This window comes from Grampus griseus, assembly GCF_964374135.1.
Source record: "Grampus griseus genome assembly, chromosome: X".
NCBI lineage: Eukaryota > Metazoa > Chordata > Mammalia > Artiodactyla > Delphinidae > Grampus > Grampus griseus.
In genome coordinates this window covers 127,710,692-127,735,548 of record NC_138999.1, presented here as the reverse complement: position 1 = coordinate 127,735,548, position 24,857 = coordinate 127,710,692, and the positions used below count along the sequence as shown (strand labels likewise).

Sequence of the window (24,857 nt, the reverse complement as noted above, 5' to 3'; positions counted from 1 at the left end):
GCCATTGTATTAGGGATTATCAATGACAGGAAATTTGTACAATGAAATATCTAGTTAAAAGAATAACCTACTAGAGAATGGACTTGAGGATATGGGGAGGGGGAAGGGTAAGCTGGGACAAAGTGAGAGAGTGGCATGGACATATATACACTACCAAACATAAAATAGATAGGTAGTGGGAAGCAGCCGCATAGCACAGGGAGCTCAGCTCTGTGCTTTGTGACCACCTAGAGGGGTGGGATAGGGAGGGAGGGAGGGAGGGAGACACAAGAGGCAGGAGATATGGGAACATATGTATAACTGATTCACTTTGTTATAAAGCAGAAACTAACACACCATTGTAAAGCAATTATACTCCAATAAAGATGTTAAAAAAAAGACAATAAATGAAAGCTATTACTATTTAAAAAAAAAAGTAAAGGTAGAATGTGCTTTTTAAGAAAACGGCCAATAATCACTCATCTGAAAAAATGCAAATAGCCGCCAGGTAAAATGGGCAGAATTTGAACTTAAACCAAAGTTTTAGTGTGTAACAAACTAGCATTAAGAAATGAGCACAGGATGTAAACCAAAATAGTGGTTATCTCCAGGTGGCAACATTACAGGGAATTTAAATTTTCTTCCTGTTTTAATATGCACTTTTTTGGGGTGTGTTTTTAGATTGCAAATAAGTAGTACCAAGTGGCTAGAAAGAACACAGAGCAAGGAAACGAAAGTAAAACCACAGGGTCTTTTTCTACCAGAAAGGACCTCAAGGATTATCTAACTTAGATACATTATCTATTGATGTATCTGGGATATAACGGCACTGATTTAAAAGACTAGAGTAGAAATTCCAAGAATACTTCCTGGATGATAAAAATAACCTATTTTCAGGATTGTTTACACTCCCTAAGTATGCAAAAATGAACACATTTAAATGTAAATTCACTCATATACATTATTAAAAAGTAGGAAAAACAAATTTAAAGGGAGTTCACACAACCTTGTAATTAAAGAGTAAGTTCATTGTTGAATGACCAGAGCAAAGCAGATCGTTACAGAGTTTGTCTGAAAGCAGGAGGCTGGCCTGAAAGGGGCCTTTAGGGAGTAGGCTGGGTGCCTAGGCAGGTAGCTCTCTCTGCTTTGCTGTCTGCATTCTTCAATAAGCCCAGTCCTTTTACATGAATGGGTGTGATTCAACCTAGTTTCCCCATGAAATAATGTAATGAAAGATTTCTATTGACGAGGGATTACACTTTATGCAAAATTTCTCAGTGACATTCAGATTAATTCCAGTGTCCACCATTTAAGCAATTTCCAATACGCATTTACAACCCAAAACCCAATGACGTGGTATTTTCATGATAGTTAGGAAAAGTGTTCCAGCGAAAAATAAAGTTTAGATTTGCTCCACTATGTACATCTGAATATATCCAGAGGAGTAAAACTCAAAGCCAACCAAAAGACGAAACGCTATAAAATATTGTTTTGTTGTAAGATAATCAAATTCCTCCCAGAATAATGTGTAACTAATTTCACATACTTATTTGTAACCAATTTAACTTTTCCAAATTCTCATTTGCAAATGAGAGGCTCATACAGTTAAAACTGATGATACAAACCACTGTTTTAGAAGGATCAAAATTTACACTAGTCAAACGTGATTCCATAAGATTGATGTTCTTTCAATTTATTAAAATCATTTACCACTTACCATAAAATCATTTACTCCAGACACATTTACCATTTTAAAAAAATCAATTTAATGCTATCAAAAGGTGATGTTCACTTTAATCCTGTTTGCCTTCACGCCACTGCCTTGAGCCTTCATTCCAGGCCACGTAAACAAAGAGGGCGAGCACCACGTGGACAGCGACCACTGCAACAATAGCAGCATAAAAATAGCTGTCCCTATTGGACATCCCAAAGGCGCCTATCGAGAGAAAAAAAGTTTCCATTTTATTCCAAAATGTATCAAAATGCAAAAAACAAAGCATACTAATTTTTAGTAGCTATATATTTAACTAGTCAGACAATTAAAAAGGAATGATTTGCATGGTGATAAATCAAGTATTCACTTAAAGATCTGAATACATTCTACACAAGAAGAACATTATGTTGAATGAAAACCACAACTGATCACTTCATCTAAGGACTCCGACATTAAAAAAGGGAGCTTTATTTTCTCTTCCTTCCAGTGTCTTCCACCAAAGGTACATTCCCCCAAATTCCTCCTCCCATGTCAGGCAACTCTTGCTCTCAAAGGGCTGTTAAAAGAAAGGATCTGCAAGCTATTCCACAGAAAACCATAAGCAAGTATGATGTCAAACTGAAATAACCAAGTGATGAAAAAGTTCATTTCATGCAACGTGATTTTTGAAAAGCAAAACAGAAGAAGCAAAATTAAGAATACCCAGTTTAAAGATATAAAGAAGTCATAAAAGCACAGAATCTCAAATATAGTTAAGGGGGAAAATGTCTTGTTTTATGGTCTAGGATTACCTTCAAAAACATAAGATTTAGTCGTGAAATATAACCCAATAGGTACAGTGATCATTAAAGCTGTGAAGAACAGGAGTGTCTTCAGAGTGGATGCTAGTGAACTTTCATTTCTGGAATAAAGTAAACAAAGAGAAAATCAGAGCCTGCACAGCCATTTCCAACTATTCTTGTGTCCATAAATGCTATAAATACCCACAGAAAAGATGCTGGGAACACTGCTCCTGCCCTGAAAGCAGTGGCGAGAGGAAGAAGGGGCAGTGCCAGGGACTCAAAATTAGAAGATCCTAGAAATCCAGCAGCAGATCCAGTGTGAAAGGAAGTATAAAGTACAAAAAAGTGGTTTGTAATCTCCCAAGTGCTATGCAAATGTACACGATTTACAGAATTCACAATGGAGGTAGCAAGGGAGAAGATACACCGAAAACAACTAATGAACGTCCCTTCACAAAGCATCCTATCAGTGGCTAGCTGAATACAGTACAGACAAGGTTTGAGAATCTCCAAAGAAACAGGAGCCTAGAACAATCTGAATGCAGCTGAAGGAAACGTACTCAAATTTCTTTGTAATTAAGTAGCTAGAGTACAACTTAGACGGCCTTCACACATGGATGCATTAAAAGTTTGATATCGAGACACTTTTTGTTCAGTGAATTCCATTCTTCCAGACTATTTTAAAATCAATGGAAATATTGCAATGGGAAGTTTTGTTCCACAATACAATAAAATGATTCTGAAGAATGCAATTAAGCTTTTAAAATTATATGCTTAAAGAAAAACAAGTCAGATAAACTGTTACTTAAAACATTAGCAATGTAAAGATTATAACCACACCCGCTTGTCTGTGCATCACCTAAGACTTCATGGAGCTAAGAGGCAGAGCTTAGTGGTGGCGCCAGACCACGTGGCCCTCAAAACCTAAAATATTTACTATCTGGCCCTTTCCAGAAAAACTTCGCCAACCCCTGACGTATACTATTCCAATTATGTTAAAAATGTGTGCACATGAAAAAGGACTCCAGATTAATACACAATAATAAAGTTATTTCCCCACTTTCAAATATTCCTTAAGTTGTTTTACTGATAAGTAGATATACGTCAGCATTTGTCCTAATGCACTGTCACAAATGAGCAACTACTGACAGTGAAGCGTAGTAAGCTTCCAGCAACCCTGGACACACACATACCTCATACATACCACCTCATACGTTACGTTTAAAAGCAGTAGGCCCTACAGCTTTTACCCTTTAGATAAAGTCTTTTTTTCCTTAAATCTAACCATCCTCACACTACCTTGTCAGAGAGGAAGAAATTTTCCTCTACCCTCCTGGGTTCTTCCGGCTGTTCTAAGAATTAAATTGACATGAGACATATTAACAGGAGAAATATCAAACAAAGTTGAGTAACATGTATACGTGGAAGAGACCCAGGAGAACTGAGTAACTCGCCAAAATGGCCGAAACCCTTGCCTTAAATACCATCTTCAGCTAAAGACAAGAGGATGTTGCGGGTAGAGGTTGGGGACTTCAAAGGGGAAGGCGGCAATTCACATGAAGATGGCAAAGCAAATGTTTGGTAAACAAGTGCTTGCTGGGCCATGCAGAGTCTATGGGACACAAAGTGGACACCGGTCTCTATGCCCCATTTCCCCACACCTGGCCCATACTCTTTGCAGGTATCTCTGGTGATAGCTCTCTTCCAGGAACAGGCCCTCTATCTAAATTTTTTTAGGCAATTAAGGGGAAGGTCAAAGTTTCTTCCTGAGTCTTTTGGGCCTTGACTGTTTTCAGTGTGAAATAATCTGCATAGCAAAGAGACATTTCGGGGTGGCAAGTGTCGCTCCCCTACAACCTGAACACACGTCCAACTTTATGCTCAGAGTCAACACTTGAACTTAATTCTTTCTGGTAATACTCAGCAAGAGGTCCCAGTTTTTATCTATATCTCTAGGAAGAATACAGCCCAGCCTTCAAGGTCCCCCCAGGATAACCTCTCTTCTAGGCACCTTTCCTGATAATGCCAGCTGGAACGGTTCATCGCTCTGGGATCCAACCACACTTAGTTCATGCCTGTTGTTACAGCACTTAACATGACAGCTTGTGTCCTAGGCAGTCCTGCACATTCGTCTGTACCCCTAGACAATCCAGGCAAAGGAGTTCTTATAATTGTGTATACCACTACAGGAGAGGCTTCTGGCAGGCCACAAAGGAAGGGAACATTTCACGTTTATACCAGTGGTATACAAACTCTTTTGACTGTGCAATCCATCATTAAATAAAAGTTTTGAGCACATACCCCCATACAGGCATAATGGTTTTTAAAATAAATTATCTATACACATATTACTCATGCATTATTTAAAATGTAAAACACATGCAAAAACAGACACTAAAAGGGATAAGGTTAAAAAATTTTTAATTTATGTAGAAATTCTACTATTTTCTTTCCATACTTCAGTGAATCATCTTTTAATACATACCACTTCGGTGATCACTCAGCTATACATTCTCATCTAACATACGTAAGCTCCCTTACACTGTTTCCTAACAGAAAAATTTTAGAAAAATTTATTGCATAATCTTTATGAATAATATGAGTGTCTGCAGGAGTTCTATATAAAAAATACAAAAAGTCACATCCAAAGAAAACAAAAACACTAATTTGAAAAGATACTTGCACCCCAATGTTCGCAGCAGCATTATTTACAATTACCAAGATACAGAAGCAACCTAAGTATCCATCAACAGATGAATGGACAAAGGAGATACGATATATATATATATACACACAGACACAAACATATCAATACATACATATAATGGAACACTACTCAGCCATAAAGAACAAAATTTTGCCACTTGCAGCAACATGGATGGACTTGGAAGGCATTATGCTAAGTGAAATAAGTCAGACACTGTATGATATCACTTACACATGGAATCTAAACACTACAACACACTAGTGAAAATAACTAGTGAAAAAAAGCAGCAGATTCACAGATATACAAAACAAACTAGTGGTTACCAGTGGGGAGGGTGGGAGGTGCAATACAGGGGAAGGGGAGTGGGAGGTACAAACTATTGTGTAGACAGGCTACAAGGATGTATTGTACAACACGGGGAATGTAGCCAATATTTTGTAATAACTATGTATGGAGTGTAACCCTTTAAAAATTGTATAAAAAATTAATACATACATAAATACATAAAGTCGGTATTTGGCCAATTCTTTTGTGGACCCCAACAAAAAACTTGACCTTCATGGTGTTTCTTTGGGGAGTTAAAGTATGTGTTTTTCGTATGGATGCCAAGGGGGGAAAACCACGGTGGGGTGGGGATGGTGGTGTGCGGATGGTGGTGTGCTGAATTGGGCAATTGGGATTGACATATATACACTGATGTGTATAAAACTGATGACTAATAAGAACCTGCAGTATATAAAAAAAAAACAAACAATGCTAAACTTTCTTTGGGTTATTTGTACAGAAATATGTTAATATAAATGTTTCAGACATTACATGAAATTTCTAAAAATCTTGTATGTTCTTCTATAATGTTATAAGTCATAATTCTAGTTATTACTTTAAAATGTATATCTCAAAGGTAACTAAATTTCCCTGTCAATTGCATTATTATGAACTTTCATCAAATCTTTAACCGTGGTCATTTTTAAGTCTTTTGTCATTACAGACAGTTCTGGGTGTACTCTGATGCTTTTGCAAAAATGTTCCTATAAAAGGGTTTCATCTTCAAGGAATTCATGGAAAAGACTGACAAGTACAGGTTTCTGGTAACTGACTATACTGCTGAACTGAATGAATAAGCATTTTCAGAACTCTAATGGAAAACTGATGAATTCATAAAAGTGCCAACAAAAGATCAAGATGAAAAAAAATTAATTATATGGGACTGAGTGAACTGATGAGGATGATTATAATTTTTGTGACTTTCTGTTTGAATAAAAAAAAAATCCCACAAGGACTCAGAGGCAAAAAATATACAAATCAATTTTCACTGCAAAGTAAAGGAGCTGTTACAGTGGAGGATTCCTGGACTGAATGTCAATATTATGACATAGTGTGAGTGTGTTTCGTGTTTGGTAATTGCAATCATTGTTGCTTTTGTTGTGGTCACCCATTTATAATGCTTGGTGTTAGTTTATTTATCTCTTGTAAAAATAAAATACAGTGTGTGTGTGTGTGTGTGTGAAAAATAAATAAATAAATAAAATAAAGTATGTGTTTTTGGTGTGCAAAATTCAGATCATCTAACCTGATAAAGAAACAAAGCTTGAGAATCTAGAGAAAGGGAAGGTTAACCGGTTCTCCTGTTCTTTAGATCATCTCTTGAATATCTATTATCTGGCCTGGCTTTGAGAAAAGTTTACTATTGAAAAGATGATATAATACCATAAAAATGTTTTAAAGCACACAAAATCACTTATGATCCCACCACACAAACAGAATCTTTTCTGCATGTTAATTTCTAGCCCCACGCACTCTACACATAGCATATCTTAACAATTTGTAGCTTATCTCCAACTCCTTCTCACCTCTCTCTTTACCTTAAGCTCCAAAAATTTGACTTTCAGTCTCACAAATATAGGACTAAGTACAAAGTTAAGCATACAAACTTCTGAGAACTAGTTTTTCAAACTTCCTCTAGTGTTTATAGGACATTTTCTCCTTGCCAGCTTGGGTATAACAGGTGATTTATTCTAAAACAAAGCTACTGATGTCATTCAACTGATTTCTCCTATGTGTCTCTGATCGGGTGTTACTGAGACTTGTTAGAAATGAATGAGAACATTCAGAATTAGAACTGGCCTCACACAAAACAAATAATTCAGGATGAACCTTACTGTGTCCCCACTCTTAAAACCATCTAGAGTTTACCCACTTCATATAAACTTCTGCAGCAAACACTAAGCAGATAGAGCTTACCATGTTCCCTTTTATGGCAAGCAAGACTTCCACTGCAAGTAGATTTCACTGCAAATTCCATTAGGAAACACTAGAATCTGTCTAGGAGGGCTATACTGTATTCTAAGTGTACTTAATAAAAATACCTGTTGGTAGCGTCACTACTAAACAGTAATAAAAAAAATAAACACCTACATTGCCATTGTGAGAGTGAAAAAGATCACGGGGCTCCAAAAATCACGGGCTTTGGAGTCAGTGGGCTTGGACAACTGCCAGCTTCAACACCTATTGTGTGACCTAACCGTGTGATCTTGGGCAAGTCACTTATTCTGAGTCAACTTCATCATTTTTAAAAATCAGGAAACTAAGCACTTTCTTAATTCTGATAATGTATGTATAACAAAGCACCTAAGCTGAGCCTGGCACACACTGAATGGCGGCTAAACCCCTCCCCATCCTCTTGCCTCGTGAGATATCAAGAACCACCCACTCTCTCCTCAGGTTCCCTCTACTCGGCCACCAGCCCCCATCCGACTGACTCCCCAAGTGAAGAAGGCTCAAATCAGGGAGAGCCCTTTCTCCCTTCCATTCGTTCATGCGTACAGCAAACATTTATTAAGCCCCGACGATGCAGGCCCTGTGGGGGACACGGAGACGGAGAAGGCCAGGTTCCTGTCCTCAGGGAGCTCACCCTGCAGTGGGGAAAAAGACTGCAGACAGCAAGATCGCAATACAGACAACAGCGAGAAGTGGTGCTAGGCCAGAAACAGGAGCTGAAAGCCTCCCTACCTATCCCCCAAGACCCCGGGCCCCTTGCTCCCGAGTGAAGGGTAGGGGCCGGGCGTGCAAACACTGCAGGTCCCAACCTACTTCCCCTCTCTCCTCTAGCCCGCAGCTCCGGCCCCGAGGGTCCAGACCTCACGCCCACCCACCGCAGGTCAGCCCGGTCGGCCCAGGCCTTCCCTCCTGCCCCGCTCCCAGCCAGGGACGGTCCGCCTCGTGCTTGAGGCCCCCGCCCGACCCCACCCCTGCTCCGGACTACCTGAAGTCGCACGGCTGCAGCGCGTTCAGAGCCGCTTTATCAAAACGCTCCATGGCGTCGCCACGCCCGCAGCAGGCGCTCAGAAGCGAGCTGGGCTCGGCGTCCGCGCTTAATCGGCTCCGCGGGAGACCGGTCGAAGCAGACCGCGCCGGAAGTGCCGGCGAGCGCCGGGCGTTGGGCCGCAGCGCGCAGGCGCGGCGCGCCGTTGTGACGCCGGGCGCAGGCGCAGGCGCAGGCGCGGTCGCGAGCGTTCACGTGACTTACCGGCAGGGGCTGCGGGGCGTGCGCCCTGCCAAGAGAGGCCTGCGCTCCAGGAGCAGGCCGGGCGAGTACCCCAGCCACTCCACGTTGAGCCGGGACTTGCCTCGCAGCATGGTCCTCCGGAGAGGGCGGTGCTGCGGCCGCCCCCTGAGCGCGCGCGAGCACTCCTCGTCCCCGTTCCGGCCCCTATCGCCGAGCTGTGGTTGCGAGGCGACTGGAACAGATGATCTGCGAGCAAGGAAGACCAGGCAGACGACTGGGGTGCTAGGCAACCAAGCAGTTTCCGACGACAACAACACAAAAAAGTAGTGCACATTATTCCCCAGTCCTTGAGTAAATGCCTCATTAATTATTGCCCCCAGTGAAAGTCCAGCCGTGGCAAGCTGGGAGGAGTTAGTTTAACACTCACCGAGTCCGTAAAGCTAGGGAATGTCAGAGCTGAAAGAGCCCTTGCTGAGAGAGACCGTTCCAGGCCAGACGCTGGTGATCCCAGCTTCCACTTAAAGTTAAAAACATTTTGCAGCTGCTCAGAAAGCTGCCAATGAGACAACAGGGACTCAAATAGTAAGGGACAGATGGGCCTCCCGGGCTGCGCAACCCGAGAGATATATAAACGAAAAGGGTGCGTAAGCCTAGGGTCAGGCTTGACAGAATTAGGTTGCCACTGGCTGCTAATAAGAGGACAGCCCTTACATGGTCAACGCCTGGAAAGGGCCGCTGACCGCACATCTATTTTCTGCACCACATGGATACAAAGACCACATCTGAAATCATGACTAAACCAGCAGCTTAGAGCGGTGTTAGGGGCCTCGGACCGGAGAGCAGGAAGCCCGGGTCTGAGTTCAAATTACTAAATTTGTAATCCCTCACCGGTCCTCACCTAGACCCTTGGGGGTATAAGAACCACCTAATGCCAGAACTAGAGCAGAATTAGAATCTAAGCTCATGGGTCAGCAAACTGTGGCCAGACGGCCAAATATCTACAGCCTGCCTGCCACCTGTTTTTCTACAGCACATGCGTTAAGAAAGGTCTTTCCGTTTTCAAATGGTTTAAAAAAATCAAAAGAAGAATAACATTTTGTCACACGAGAAAACTACATGAAATTCAGATTTCAGTGTCCATAAATAAAATTTTATTGGAACTCAGCCATGCTCATTCTTTGTATGGCCTATGGCTCCTTTCATGCTACAATGGCAGCATTGTGTAGGTGTTTGTGACAGAGACTGTATGGGCCACAAAGCCTAAAGTATTTACTATCTGGCCCTTACCAGGAAATTTTGAGGACCCCTGCTCTAGCTAATCACCTTGTGATGAGGCCCTTGAACCCCTAGGGATCCATAAATGTAGTAAAGGGGGTTCTGACAATTTTTAATATTTTTAGAAACCTAATGAATTGAATGTATTTACTTGCCATAAGGGATCAACAGCTACTTAAAAACATCACCTTCGTTTGATTTTTGGCACTAATTATATCACACTGATGAGGTAATCCTGGTTATCTCATGAGAAAATACCCAAATTATTACTAAACTAAAATAAACTCTACTATACTTGGCCAACTAAATGTTTTAAAACATAGAATGAACACAAGAGGGACGGATCTTTGCTTTTTGACTTTGTGTATCTCCAATGACTAGAGAAGGGCCTGGCATATAGTAGGTACTCAATAAATATCTGTTAAATAAATGGAGTTCACAAAAGGACAAAGAGCAAAGGGATTCTTGGTAGTGAAAAGATGGGGAACCACTGATGTAGTTGTATTAGCTTGCTAGGGCTGCCATAACAACATACCACAAAGTGAGCGGCTTAAACAACAGACATTTATTGTCACATAGTTCTGGAGGATAGAAGTCTGAGATCAAGGTGGCAGCAAGTGTGGTTCTTTCTGAGGGTGATGAAGGCGAATCTGTTCTGTGCCTCTCCCCCAGCTTCTGGTGGTTTACTGGCAATGTTTGGTGAGCCTTGTTTTGTAGGCGCATCCCCCTGATGTCTGTGTTTCTCTTCACATGGCGTTCTCCCTGTGTCTGTATCTGTATCCAAAGTTTTCCTTTTTATAAGGACACCAGTCATATTGGATTAGGGACCCCCCAACCTACTCCAGTGTGACCTTATCTTAACCAATTACAACTACAATGACCCTATTTTCAAGTAAGGTCACATTCTGAGGTACTGGGGGTTAGGAATTTGACACATGAACTTGGGATGGAGGGGGGCACACGATTCAGCCCATAGCAGTATTCTAAACTCTTCCTTGTACGGATGAGGAAACGGGTCTGGAAGGGACTTTTCAGGAGTCACACATATATCTAGTAGCTCAAGTCTTGCCTCCTAGGATGGCACCTTAGCAGCCTCTGGGGCAGTTGTGTGATAACTCAATCAAGAACCATTCATAAATGAGATTTGAGGGGGGACAAAATGCCTGGCTGATATTATTTGCACATCAGTGTTTCATATAAACTAAACCTCTGTACCTCTTTTTCTTGCTGAGTTCTACACTCTACCAGGATTTACTGTGAGCTCACCTCACCGTAAATGGAGAGAGAACTTTCAGCATAAACTCAGAAACTGTAAGAGAAAGACAGAAATTAGCCAGTCCGGTGGCCCTGAACAAAGTCCTGAAACCTCGGACCTGCAGCAGCTGCTAAAGAGCTAGAGGCCAGTGGAGCCCAAACAGAGCTGTTGCCATGGGAATGAAATGGCATGTCAGGGGGCGTGGTCATTACGGAGGCATCCGGAACTAGCACCTCCGGTCTTCCCCCTGTGAATGAGAAAATGATTCTCAACTGAAAGAGCGCCAGTCAGGCCCTTTCATTTGAGTTGAGAAAAGTGAGAGCTAAAGTTGGGAAATGACTTGCTTCAGATCCACTGGATCAGTGATGGGATTAGAGAATTCATAGTTCCTAATTCTTCTAATAATTATTTTCCACTGTATCGTTTTACACTCTGTAGTATAAACCCAGTGACATGGAAAGTGTACACCCAAAGTACAATTTTTTTGTTTGTTTTATTTTGGTTTTCGCCGCACTGCGCGGCTTTGGGGATCTTAGTTCCCCCACCAGGGATGGAACCCCCATGTGGCAGTGAAAGCACGGAGTCCTAACCACTGGACCGCCAGGGAATTCCTGCAAAGTTCAATTTGACAACAATCCCCAATTTGCTTTACTGACTCGAAACCATAACATCCTCTCCCCCTCAAGTCCCCCTTTGGGTGGCCCGCGATAGGGTTGCAGAGGAACAGTCATACTTGAAACACCAACCCATGCTTTCTGAAGGGATCTCTGCACAGCGTGGCGTCTGAAGAACTAAGCCGTGAAGAAAACAGAAATGAGCTCCACCCTACAGTTAACAAAACTCATTAAAAACATTTATATAGAATACGTTTGCTGGCTCCTTCGGCTCCCAGGTCAGGGCTGGCCCCACGTGGCCCCAAGATACCCACCTCTCTAGTGTGCTCTCCCCTCACCCCAACACAAACACCTTGGACCACTTTGTAGGATATCCAAAACAGGCCGGTCATGGATCGGAAGCTTCCATGTCCCCACCGGAAGTGACACTGCCCCCATTTCTGCCACCTCCCAAGTGCCATCTCTCCTTTCAGTATCCCCTGTAGCACTTCAGGCCTACGTGGTAGTTTGCGATCTTACTGTGGACAAGAAAATGCTGCCGGCCATCAAGCCATCAGCTGCCGTAGCCACCCCCACCTGTGAGTCCTAGGGGGCATTCAGGATGGAGAAAAACAGGATACTGGTCCTAGATAGTTAGGATGCATCTCCAAGGACTAATTTCAACGAGCCTAGACTCTTGCATCTTCCCATACACAGAAAAGCACTAAATCCATTAACTTGAGATGTCTGGGTTTTGTGATTAACAGTAATCTTTTGATGTTCAACTACACTATTTTTTTTTTAGCAAAAATTCCTACATATCCTGGCTCCTCCCTTACCTCATCTCTCTACTGCCTTGAACTCTCTACTGCCCTCAGTCAGAGCTGCACTGAGAATCCTGCTAGGCCCACCTTTCTGGCTTCCCCCCTCCCACCTCTAGCTGCTTCCCTGCTCCCTAAACTCTGCTCTGAGAATATTAAAGCCAGAAGAATAAGAATTTACAAGATCTGTTCCCAAAACAATTCCACTAAGAATCCTTAGAGTACAGAGCTGACCCGGAGCACTTGAAATATTTCAGGGCCAAGCTTCGTGCCTCCCCACGTGGCCTCCCACCCTCCAGGCTCTGAGCAATTCATTGTGTTAATCCCCAGGGAATCTAGGTTTTCTTGCGAGGAATTATGTCCAGCACCCCCTTGTGGGGGACAAGTTGGTACTTCAAGCCTGAGGAAGTCAGAGGGGGTGAGAGAGGAACCAGCTTCCTGGAGAGGCCTGTCCAGGTGGGTCCATCCCTGGCCCTGTCAACCAAGAAGGCCAAAATTTGCACCACATAGCTGCAGCTCTTTTGGAAATCCTGATTTGGAGAAGCTGTATGCTCAGTCCTCTGATTCCAGGTCAGGCTGAGATCTCACCGCAGGAGAATGATAGTTAAAAGAACTTTTGCCTGGAAAGTTCTGCACTAAGAAGGCAGCCTGGCAGCAACCCACCACCCAATTTCCTTTAGGAGCGCCACCTTGACATTGGTGTCACATACTTTATCTGGACACATGGCACTGGCATCTGGCTTTCCACCTGTCCTAGAGCCTGGCCAAGACAGCCACCATCCCTATCTTTCCTCTCAAAAAGGCCCTGAGCCCCACGAGACAAGTTAGAGCAAACATTGCCTCTGGGAATGTGTGAGGCATTGGAGGCTCACACCACCACAAAAGAAATCCTTCCTAGAACTGTCGCCAAGTGGCCATTCCACCTCTATTTCCCCTTCCAGAAACGAGGAGCTCAGTGCCTCCCAAGACGGCCAAAATTTTTTTCTTGCCTCCATAGGTAGCCTGTGGATGGTGGCCTCCTATTAACCTTGCCAACACTTGTTGCTGACCACATTTCACTGCTGAAACACATTCATCTCACTGTCAACAAGGGCCTCAAATCATCTCCCTGCAGGTCTTCTCTGTCCTGTCCCAGGTGGATTTTTAGAGCCAAATGTGTGTCCTCACATTGGTCACTGTGGCATCTCACCTCTGTGTCCACAAGGCCAACACACAAGAGCCAGTGGGGGAAACAACTGGGTTACGGTGGCAAGGACTAGACTTGACGCCAAGGACCTGGACTTGAATCTGGGTTCCTCTGTCACTTCCTTACTGTGGGACCACCCACAAGTCGATATCCCTTTCTGGGCATTCGTTTACTTCATCTGGAGACGGTTTGTTACGAGGATCTGATGACCAAGCAGGTGTAGTAGTCACTGGATAAACTGCAAAGCCCTGATGTGGCACAGGAGACAGAGAACTGGGCTGGGGGCAAAAAGAGCTGGGGGCCACGTGTGACTCTGTCTGCAACTCCTGTGTGCCCTTGAGCAAGTCTCTTCACTTTCCCATCGGTCAGTGTCTGAACTGGATCTGGGTGGGACCAAAGGCATGTCCAGTTAGCTTTCCAGGATACGTGAAGAAAGGTGGCAGTTGGAGATTCATCTGTTTTTTGAGAGCGTACGTTCTTTTCTAAGAGCCAAGGCATCTCTTTGTTCCACGGACAGTTCTGTGATCTGCCGCAAGAGAAAGAGTCCCAGGATGAAACACCGGACGCTGCTTCAGAGGAATGAGAGCAGAGAGTCAGTACAGTGGGTGGTAAGCCTCTGGCACACTGGCGTCACCTGAGGAATGGCTGCAGGAACAGGCCATGTAGCCTGAGGAAGAAAAGGACGGGAAGAGCTCTGTCTTCAGGTGTTTGAAGGGCTTTCACAGGGAAGGGAGATGAAATGAGTAGGGAGTACAGAGCGGAGCAGGTAGAGAAGTTGATCCAAGGGCAGAAGCCACGGGGAGTTTGCTTCCTCTCATTCTCAAGAATCACTTTCTACCTGTCAGACTATTAGAGCTTCTGCACGCAAGCATCTGCCCCCTTGGTCGGCTCGTCCCCTGGGGTGGAGGTGGAAGCGGACGGTGGATGCTCTTAGGTGACGAGTCCCTTCCTCCCCAGATCGGATGATTTTGTGTTGTCTGAGCCCTTGGTGAGATCAGGCCTATTTTTTATAGCACCTACTACAGATTTGTGTACACAGTTGGGCTTAGCTGAATGAGTGAATGAATCTTTCTTTCTTCATATAACAGGGAAGGCCTGTAATGGGGTGTTATCCTTGGCCCCTGACATTGGAGTAATGATGGCGTCCCACAGTAAAACATTTTTGTGTGTAAATATCACTTAAGTCTGCACAGTGGTTGTCAAACAGTGAGGCCCTGACAGAAGCCAGTGCACCGACCTGGAAACATTTTTATGGTAATCATTTCCCTACAGAACTCGGAGCTTCAAAAGGAGGGCATTCAAATACTCCCCTAGAAGGTTGCAGCTGGAAGGAACTTTCAAGATCACAGAATCCAACCCTTTCATTTCCCAGATGGTGAAGCCAAGGCACTGGCCACGGGGCTGAGGGGAGGGGAATGGCTTCCCTGGCCCAAGGCCTGGCACATAGTTGGAATCTACCAGAGGCCTGCTGCTTGCCTGCTTGCCCGCAAGCCCAGCAAGGCGAGGGCAGAGTGGGTCCAGAGATCAGTCTTCGCCACCACCCAGGCAAGGCAGTGGGGCCCAGATGAGATGCAGAGGTGGCTGCAGGTAAGATGGTGATATACACAGGAACTGGAAATGAGATTGCCTGGACAGATGGGAGAAAGCAGGAAAGGAGGCATAAAAGAAAGGAGGAGGGAGGCCCTGTTGCGGAAGGTCACCCTATGGGTCCCTGTGATGTGACAGGACCAGGAACACGAGCCCGTACCTCCCTCAGGTGTGACTTGGAAGCTCAAAGAAAGACGTCATCCCTGTGGAGGAGGGGTGTCAGCCAACACTGAACAGGTCCCTCTGTTCCTCAACTCGGGGCAGACCCTGGGCACCCCTTCCCTCGCTGACAAGCACGGCTTACAAAGCCTAGTCTCTCTCTCTCCCACCCCACCGCCCTCGGTGGAAGGTGGAACGCTCTGTCCCCAATTTACGATTCCAACAGCCTTGGGGGCTCGGAATGCACTTCTCACTGATAATCTTGAAGTCCCACCCATCTTTAATAGTTCAGCCCAAATGCCACCTCTTCAGTAAAGCAGTTTTCAATGTCAACGCCTCATTCTTCATCCCCACCATCTGAGATGTCCCCTCCTTCGGCACTCATCTCGATCTGCTTTGCATCAGTCTGCTCCTGGATCAGCGCTGGTGTACTGGGTATCGCGTCTCTCTCCCTCACTCAGACATGTACATGTACTGAGCACAGAGGAAAGGAGGGGAGCAAGGGATGCTGAGATGGAGGGATGGAAGGAGAGCTGTTGAGAAAACACATAGGCTTTCATTGTCCTGAGAGCTTCCTGGGGAGAGACATGCGTGATGGTGGCGGTGGTGGAATGGAAGACCAGATTTGCCACACGAGGGGGAACACTTCACAGTTCCATTCATTGATTCAATCATTCATTCACTTATGGAGTGCCTGCTTCGTACAAGGCGCTGTTTGGTTTCGTTCTTTGGGGGTGCACCCTAGCGGTTATGAGTAAGCCTGGGTTCAAATACCAATTCTGTCACTTACTAGCTGTGTGACCTTGGCCAAGTTACTTAACTTCTCTGTTCCTCAGTTGCTTAATCAGTAAAATGGGGAACATATCAGCACCTTCCTCATAGGTTCTTGTGAGGAGTATAAATGATTTAATTGATACTGAGTGCTTAAAACCTGGCTTGGTGCATAGAAAGTTCTATTTAAGCAGTAGCAATTATTTTAGGCGCTGTGAGTATATACATCAGTGAACAAAACCGATGAAAATCTTTGCCCTTATTGAACTTAAATCCTAGTAGAGGGAGATGAACAATTAACAGCAACAACAACAAAGGAAATTGCATTAGGAAGTGATAAATGATGTACAATAAATAATGATAAATAATAAACATCAGGTAAGGGAAGTTGGGAGTAGGCAGGTAGGGATTGCAATTTTAGAGACGATGGTCATTATGGGCCTCGTGGAGAGACTTGTGTAGTAACTGCATCACCTTGAACCTGCAGCTTGGGGCTGGCCATCTCGTAGTTTTTCTAACCCTCACTAAGGGCCCCAGGGTTGCTTGCGCCCAGAAGCATCTTTTGGGGAGGCGATCCTTCGAGAGAGAACTCTTAGAGACCAAGTGCCTTGAGTTGCTGCTGAGTTAGAGAAGGCACAGAAGCAGGCAAGGAACCGGGGCCACGGCCAGCACAGCAGGGTAAACACTTGTGGCCAAGCCTGGCAGCTGCTGGGCCTCTGTGGAGCAAACATGACCCTGGCAGCTGGCACAGAGGCGGCTGGCGGAGCCAAAGCCCTTCAGCATCTTAGCTAATGAGGACCTGCAGTAGGAAGCTTGGCCGCAGCCTTGCCACTCCCATGGGACTGCATCACTTTTTTCTTGAGCTGGGCTTCCTCTTACCTGGGAAGGCTGGTGGAACAGACTGGGCGAGTCCTGAATTTTTAGTGATGCATGAACTACAGAAGTTTTGGATGTGGAGGATTCAGAGAGTGTTTTCTGTGTTTCTTGGAGGAATGACTCCTGAAAGAGTTGTAAGATCAAGGCATATTCTGAGGGCAGGATTTATCACAAGCGTCCTCCTCGTTGGCATCCCCACACCTCAGACACACAAAAGCTATCCTCAAAAGTCACTTTGCCAATTCCAAGTCCCCTCTTTGCTTCTTGACTCAACTCTTCCCCCTCCTTCTGTTTCAGTGCTGCTCATGGTGACTCCGGTGGTAGCCGTTTCACTTTTGGATTGTGTCCCTGCAACTGGATTGTAAGTTCCTTAAGAGCGTGAACATTTTGGAGGAGGTGACAGATTTTAGAAGGATCCCTCGGAAGATGTAGTCAGCCAACTAGTCAGTAAGTGTTTATTGAGCACCTACTACGTGCCTGCATTGTTCTCGGTGCTTGGGAAACAGCAGTGAAGAAAACAAACAAGTTCTTTCTTCACAGAGCTCCTATTCTAGCACAGCAGTCCCCAACTTTTTGTCAGCAGGGACCGGTTTCGTGGAAGACAGTTTTTCCATGGACCGGGGTAGGGGGGATGGTTTGGGGATGAGTCAAGCACATTACATTTATTGTGCACTTTATTTCTATTATTATCACATTGTAATAGATAATGAAATAATTATATAACTCACCATAATGCAGAATCAGTGGGAGCCCTGAGCGTATTTTCACTTGCCACTCACTGACAGTGTTTTGATATGAGTCTGCAAGCAATTGATTTATGATGGTCTCTGTGCAGTCAAGCCCCTCTGCTAATGATAATGTGTATTTTCAGCCGCTCCCCAGAGCTAGCATCACTGCCTCAGCTTCACCTCGGATCATCAGGCATTAGATTCTCATGAGGAGGGTGCAACCTAGATCCCTCACACGCGCAGTTCACAGTAGGCTTCGTGCTTCTATGAGAATCTAATGCGGCTGCTGATCTGACTTGAGACGGAGCTCAGGCAGTAATGCGAATGATGGGGAGAGGCTGTAAATACAGATGCAACTTCACTCTCTCACCCACCACTCACCTCTTGCTGTGTGACCCGGTTCCTAACAGGTCATGGACTGCAAAGACCCCCATCACTCTCAGTGTCCTTACTCTGTTTTATATCTTCTTCATGGCAGGTATCACTGCCCAACATTGTCTTATATACATATTATGCTTATTGTCTGTTTGTCCTGCTAGAACAGGAGTCCCCAACCCCCAGGCCATGGACCTGCACGAGCTGTAAATAAAGATGACGCTTCAGTCGCTTGCTCGCTCGCTTGCCCACCGCTCGTCTCCTGCTGTGTGGCTATGAGCCAAGCCATGTCCCAGGCAAAGGGAACAGTGAGGGAAGAATAGCACGTACAAAGGCCCTGAGACAGAAATATGTTAGTACAGTTCTGTCACCTTGCTAATGAAAAAATTAAGGGCAAAAGAGGGAAAATGTCTTTTCCAAGGCCACATGTCACAGAGGGAGTGAATGAATGAGAGATCCTAACACCCATGGATGACCACGATAAATATTTTATGTATTTTCTTCCAGATACATAAATATATGCACATGTGTATGTACGGGTGGATGGGTGTATGTAACCACACACGTCATTTTTTCATTAATTTCTATTTTGCAAACGTTTTTTCCCACTTAAACATATTCAGGGACAATTTCCAATGTCCATAGCCATTGATCTACATTGTGATTTTTTTCAACATAGTGCTTGTACCAATTTTCAAATTGTCTTTTTGTTTACTGAAATATAATTTACTTACAGTAAAATTCATCCTTTTAAAGTGTACATTTCTATGCATTTTTATAAATGTATACAGTCATGTAATTATCACCATAATCAAGAGAGTGAATTTTTCCATTATCCCAAATAGTCCTCTCATGGCCCTTTGTAGTTAAATTGCCTTCTCCCACCTCCGGATCAGATCCCTGGCAACCAATGATGTGGTTTCTATCCCAGCAGTTTTCATTTTTCCAGAATATCATATAAATGGAATAACAGAGTACACAGAATTTTGGTCTAGCTTAGTTCACTTAGAACAGTGTTCTCTGTGATCCATTCACATTGTTATATATCAAGAATTATTTTTATTGCTAATTAGTATTCCATTGTATGGCTGTACCTCAATTTGTTTATCCATTCACTGGTTGAGGGACACTTGGGTTGCTTCCAGCTTTTAGTAATCATGAATAAAGCTATTATGAATATTCATGTACAGCTTTCTTTAATGGGCATGTCTTTATTTCTCTTGATTATATACTTAAGAGTGGGATTGCTGGGTTTATGGTAAAGGTATGTTTAACTTTATAAGAAACTGTTGTCCAAAATGTCTGTACCGTTTTGTATTCCCACCACCAAACCATGAGAAGTCTAGTTGCCCCACATGGTCATTTCTTTTTTAAATTTTAGCCACTCTGTTAGGTATGTAATGATATCTCATTGTTGTTTTAATTTTCTTTTTCTCTAATGACTAATGATGTCGAGCATGTTTTCATGTGCGTATTTGCCATTCTTTGGTGAAGTGTCAGTTCAAGTTTTGCCCATTTTCTAATTAGGCTGTCTGCTCACTGCTGAGCTATTTTAATTTCTTAGGGCTGCTGTAGCAAATTGCTACACACTTAATGGCTCAAAACAACAGAAATAAATTCTTTTTAATTTTTTTAAATTTTATCAATAATTTTTATTGAAGTCTAGTTGATATACAATGTTGTGTTTATTTCTGCTGTACAGCAAAGTGAATCAGTTATACATATATATACATTCTTTTTTAAAATATTCTTTTCCATTATGGTTTTATCATAGGATATTGGATATAGTTCTCTGTGCTATACAGTAGGACCTTGTCGTTTATCCATCCTATATATAAAAGCTTACAACAACAGAAATAAATTTTCATATCGTTCTGGAAGCCAGAAGTCCAAACTGAGTCTTCTGAAGTGTCAATCAAAGTGTCAATCAAAGTATCAGCAGGGTGAGTTCCTTCTGAAGGCTCTGGGGGGGAATCCATTCCTTGCCTCTCCCAACTTCTGGTAGCTGCCTGTATTCCATGGCTTGTGGCTACAACACTCCATTCTCTACCTCCCCGGACACATTGTGTTCTCCTTTTCTGTAGTCAAACTTCCTCCTGCCTCTCTCTTACTAGGACACTTGTGATTACATTTAGGGCCCATCCAGATAATCCAGGGAAATCTCTCCATCTCAAGGCCCTTAATTTAGTCACATCTGCAAAGTTCTTTTTTGTCATATAAGGTGACATTCATAGATTCCAGGAGTTAGGCCCTGGATAACTTTGGGGGACATTATTCAGCCTACCACACGAGCTTAGAGAGTTCTTCATGATTTTGATTCACTGTCCTCTATCAGATATGTGCTTTGCAAATATCTTCTCCCTATCTGTGGCTTACCTTTTCACCTTCTCAACATTATCTCTCGAAGAGCACAATTTTTAAAACTTTATTTTGATGAAGTCCAATTTATAAATTATATCAGTTTTTTTCTATTGTGGTTTGTCTTTTGTGTGTCCTATCTAAATGATCTTTGCATAAGCCAAGGTTACAAAGATTTTCTCCTATATTTACTTCCAGATATTTTATAGTTTTGGGTTTTACATTTAAGACTATAAGAATTTTGGGTTAATTTTTGTAAGTGGTGCAAGATATGGGTCCAAGTTCATTACTTTGCATGTGGACGGCCAATTATTGTTCCAGCACCACTTGTACTGGTTTTTACCTTTGTACCTGGTCAAAAACCAGTTGACTGTATCTAGTTATTTCTGAACTCTGTTGCATTCAGTTGCTTGCCATTGCTTTATAGTAAGTCTTAAAATTTGATGGTGTGAATACTCCAATTTGGTTCTTCTTTTTTTAAATTGATACTTCTGTTATTTTTTATTGTATTTGTCTTCTATTTTACAGAAATACAATTGACTTTTTGTATATTGGCTTTATATCCTGTTCTAGAAGCTTTTTTGTACATTCCTTGGGATTTTCTACATAGACAATCGTGTTGCCTGTGAATATAGACAGCTTTATTTTTTCCATTCCAATCTGAAGGCTTCTATACATTTTCCTTGACTTATTGCATTGACTAAGACCTCAGGTATGATGTTGAATAGGAGTGATGAGAGTGAACATCCTTATCGGGCTCCCAATCTTCGAGGGGAAGCATTCAGTCTTTTATAATTAATTATAATGTTAGGAGCATCTTGTTGTTGTTATTGTTTGTTTGTTTGTTTTGTAAATGCCCTTTTCAAGAAGAGAAAGTTCCCTTTTATTTCTGATTTGCTGAGAGTTTTATTATGAATGAATGTGTGATCACGTGATTTTGCTTCTTTAGACTCTTAATATGATGCATAACACTGATTTGTTTTTGAATGTTGAGACAACTTTGCATTGCCAGAATAAACATCACTTAGTTTCTTTACATATTACTTGATCAATTTGCTAATATTCTGTTGAACATTTTTTGCCCTGTGTTCATGAGGAATATTGGGTTTTAGTTTAGGGTTGTTTTTTTTTTAACATACTGTTTTGTCTGGATTTGGTGTCAGGGTAATGCTGGCTGGCATTATAAAATAATTTAAGAAGTATCCCCTCATTTTCTATTTTCTCAGAGAGTTCTTGTAGAATTGGTATTACATATCCCTTAAACTTTTGATAAAAGTTGAAAATGAATTCATGTGCCTTTAATTTGTGGGAAGATTTTCAAGTCAGAATTCCATTCAATTCATTTTAATAGATTCTGATTATCTGTTTCTTTTTGAGTAAATGTTGGTAGTTTGTGTCTTTCAAGGAATATGTCTATTTCATCTAAGTAGTGAAATTTATGGGCATAGTGTATTACTTATAGTCCTTATTATGCTGTTAATGTCTGTAGTATATTGTCATTTTTCTAGTTGCCTGATATTACATTATATAAAGTATCAAAATTTATTTCACCATTCTGTTATTGTTGAACTTTTAGGTTACTTTTGTTTTTTCACCGTTATGAGTATGATCAACACATATGTATATACAGCTTTGTAAGGATGTCTGACTTCTTTAGTTAAGTCCTAGAAAGGACTTTAGGTAAGTCCAGAGTTTATTTTGTATCTATTGCTCCATAAAAATTACCCCCAGACTCAGTGGTCTAAAGCAACAAACATTCTGTCTCCTCATTTCACTTCACATATATATAAGGTTCTCACTACCTGCCAGGTATTGTTTTACACTTTATATGCATTAGCTCATTTAAAGCTTACCATAACCCTGTGTTAGCCACGTTTTACACACAAGGCCACTGAAGCACCGAGAGGTTAAGTTACTTGCCAAGGTCATGGCAGCATTTGGTGACAAAGTCAGAATTTGAACCCAGGCAGTCTTCTCCTTAACCATTTTGCTATACTGCTGATTGTTAATCACTATATAAAAGTTTGTGTTTCTAATTTAATTGACTTAAAATATTTATTACATATTTATGTATGTCTAAATAATATACTCTTTAGTTTTGCTTGCTTTATTAGCTATATGAACAGAAGCTCTTACTAGTAGTATATTTTAAATTATTAGTCTTTTCCCTTATGGTTTGTACTTTTGTATCTTGCTTAAGAAATATTTCCCTACTCCAAGGTTATAAAGATTTCATTTTGTATTACTTTCTAAAACTTCTATAGCTTTGTCTTTCATTTTAGTGTTCTTTAAAGCTCTTACTTTGAGGTAATTTTAGACTCATAAAAATTGAAAAAAATAGTACAGAGAGTTCCTGTACTCTTCACTCAGCTTCCTCAAATGTTAATAGTTGTCTAACCATAGCACAATTATTAAAACGGGGAAATTGACAGTGGTATGATATTATTATCTGAACTACAGACCTTATTAAATTTCACTACTTTTCACATGCAGGCTTTTTCATTTTGGTGTATAGTTCTATGAAATTTGACCCCATGTATAGATGTGTTTAACCACCATCACAGTCAGTGTACTACCTCCAACTACCCTCCCCTCACCCCAACCCCCAGCAACCATTGACATGATCTCCATCACTCTAGTTTTGTCCTTTCAAAAATGTTATATAAGCAGAATCATACAGTATGTAATCTTTTAAGACTAGCTTCTTTTTCACTCAGCGTAATGCTCTTGTGCTCCATCCAAGTTGTTGTGTGTGTCAATAGTTTGTTTCTTTTTATTGCTGAGTAGTGTCCCATTGTATGGATGTACCACATTTTCTTTTTCCATTCACCTACTGAGTGACATTTATGTTGTTTCCAAATTTTCACTATGACAAAAAAAAAAGCTACTATGAACATTCATGTCTAGGTTTATGTGTGAACATGAAGCTTCATTTCTCTGGGATGAATATACAAGAGTGGGATTGTTGGTCATATGGTAAAACTTTATAAGAAACTGCAATGAGTGAGTGATCCAGTTTCTCCATATTCTTACCAGCATTTAGTGTTATCTCAAAATTTTATTTACTTTTTATTTATGATTTTTATTTTAGCCACCTGATGGCTATGTACTGATGTTTCATTGTGATTTTGATTTGTGTTTTCCTAATGACTAATGATGTTGAACAACTTTTCATGTGCTTATTTACCAGCTATATTTCCTCTGCAGTGAAGCGTCAGTTTAACTCTCTTTGCCCAACTGAATTGTTCACTTTGTTTTGTTTTGTTTTGTTTTGTTTTTTAAATGCCAAGTTCAGAGAGTGTTTTATATTTTCTGGATACAAGTACTTTGTCAGATTTGTGATTTGCAAATATTTTCGCCTAGTCTATAGCTTGTCTTTTTATTCTCTTAACAGTGTCTTTCACAGAGCAAACATTTTAAATTTTGAAGTCCAATTTATCAACTCTTTAATGGTTACGTTTTTGGTGAAGTAGAGCAGGTTTTATCAGGAGGGTTCTGTCCTGCAGAGCTGCCCTCTTCCCATTCCTGAAGAGGACTGGCCAGAAGGAATAGGCTTTTCTTAGGACTGCTTTTGTCTGCATTTCTGGGTTGTGGCCTTTTCTAGCACCTAAGCTATGAGGCAAAACAAACAAACAAACATCTAGAGAACTCACTGCTCGGCCATCCCTTGAATCCTGAGACCCCTAGTCAGTCCTCCCTCCATTCTTTACCTCTCAGTCTTCTGATACTTATCCCTAATGTCCATGGCAATTAGTGGGAGGAGTAGGGTGGACTGCATTTAATCCATCTTTTCTGGACCTGGAGACGCACATTTAAGTCTTTAATTCCCAGGGAATTTATTTATTTATTTATTTATTTATTTTGCGGTACGCAGACCTCTCACTGTTGTGGCCTCTCCAGTTGTGGAGCACAGGCTCCGGATGCTCAGGCCCAGCGGCCATGGCTCACGGGCCCAGCCGCTCGGCGGCATGTGGGATCTTCCCGGACCGGGGCACGAACCCATGTCCCCTGCATTGGCAGGCGGACTCCCAACCATTGCGCCACCAGGGAAGCCCGTAGGGAATTTATTTTTGTGTGTGGTGAATGGTAGGGATCCAATTTCATTTTTTCAGAATCAGTTGTTTTGTGACCATTTTTGCAAATAGTCCACTTTCTGCACCCCAATGATCTATAAAGATGGCTCTGA

At 42.2% G+C, this 24,857-nt stretch overlaps 1 protein-coding gene across 3 annotated transcripts; it reads right to left on the bottom strand.

The window, feature by feature from the left end:
- Nucleotides 1-248: 248 nt before the first annotated feature.
- Nucleotides 249-9,307, bottom strand: VMA21 (vacuolar ATPase assembly factor VMA21). Of its 3 annotated transcripts, none has more exons than XM_082680708.1 (4): nucleotides 9,115-9,307; nucleotides 8,709-8,969; nucleotides 2,485-2,594; nucleotides 249-1,915 (listed from the first exon to the last, which is right to left on the bottom strand). In XM_082680708.1, the coding sequence occupies exons 2-4, from the start codon at nucleotides 8,816-8,818 to the stop codon at nucleotides 1,773-1,775; spliced, it is 363 nt and encodes a 120-aa protein (XP_082536834.1). In that variant the 5' UTR covers nucleotides 8,819-8,969; nucleotides 9,115-9,307; the 3' UTR covers nucleotides 249-1,772. The 3 variants fall into 3 exon arrangements, with proteins under 3 accessions (XP_082536834.1, XP_082536835.1, XP_082536836.1); XM_082680709.1 differs by having other exon boundaries at nucleotides 8,709-8,933; XM_082680710.1 differs by lacking the exons at nucleotides 8,709-8,969; nucleotides 9,115-9,307 and adding an exon at nucleotides 8,445-8,614.
- Between the last annotated feature and the right edge of the window lie 15,550 nt (nucleotides 9,308-24,857).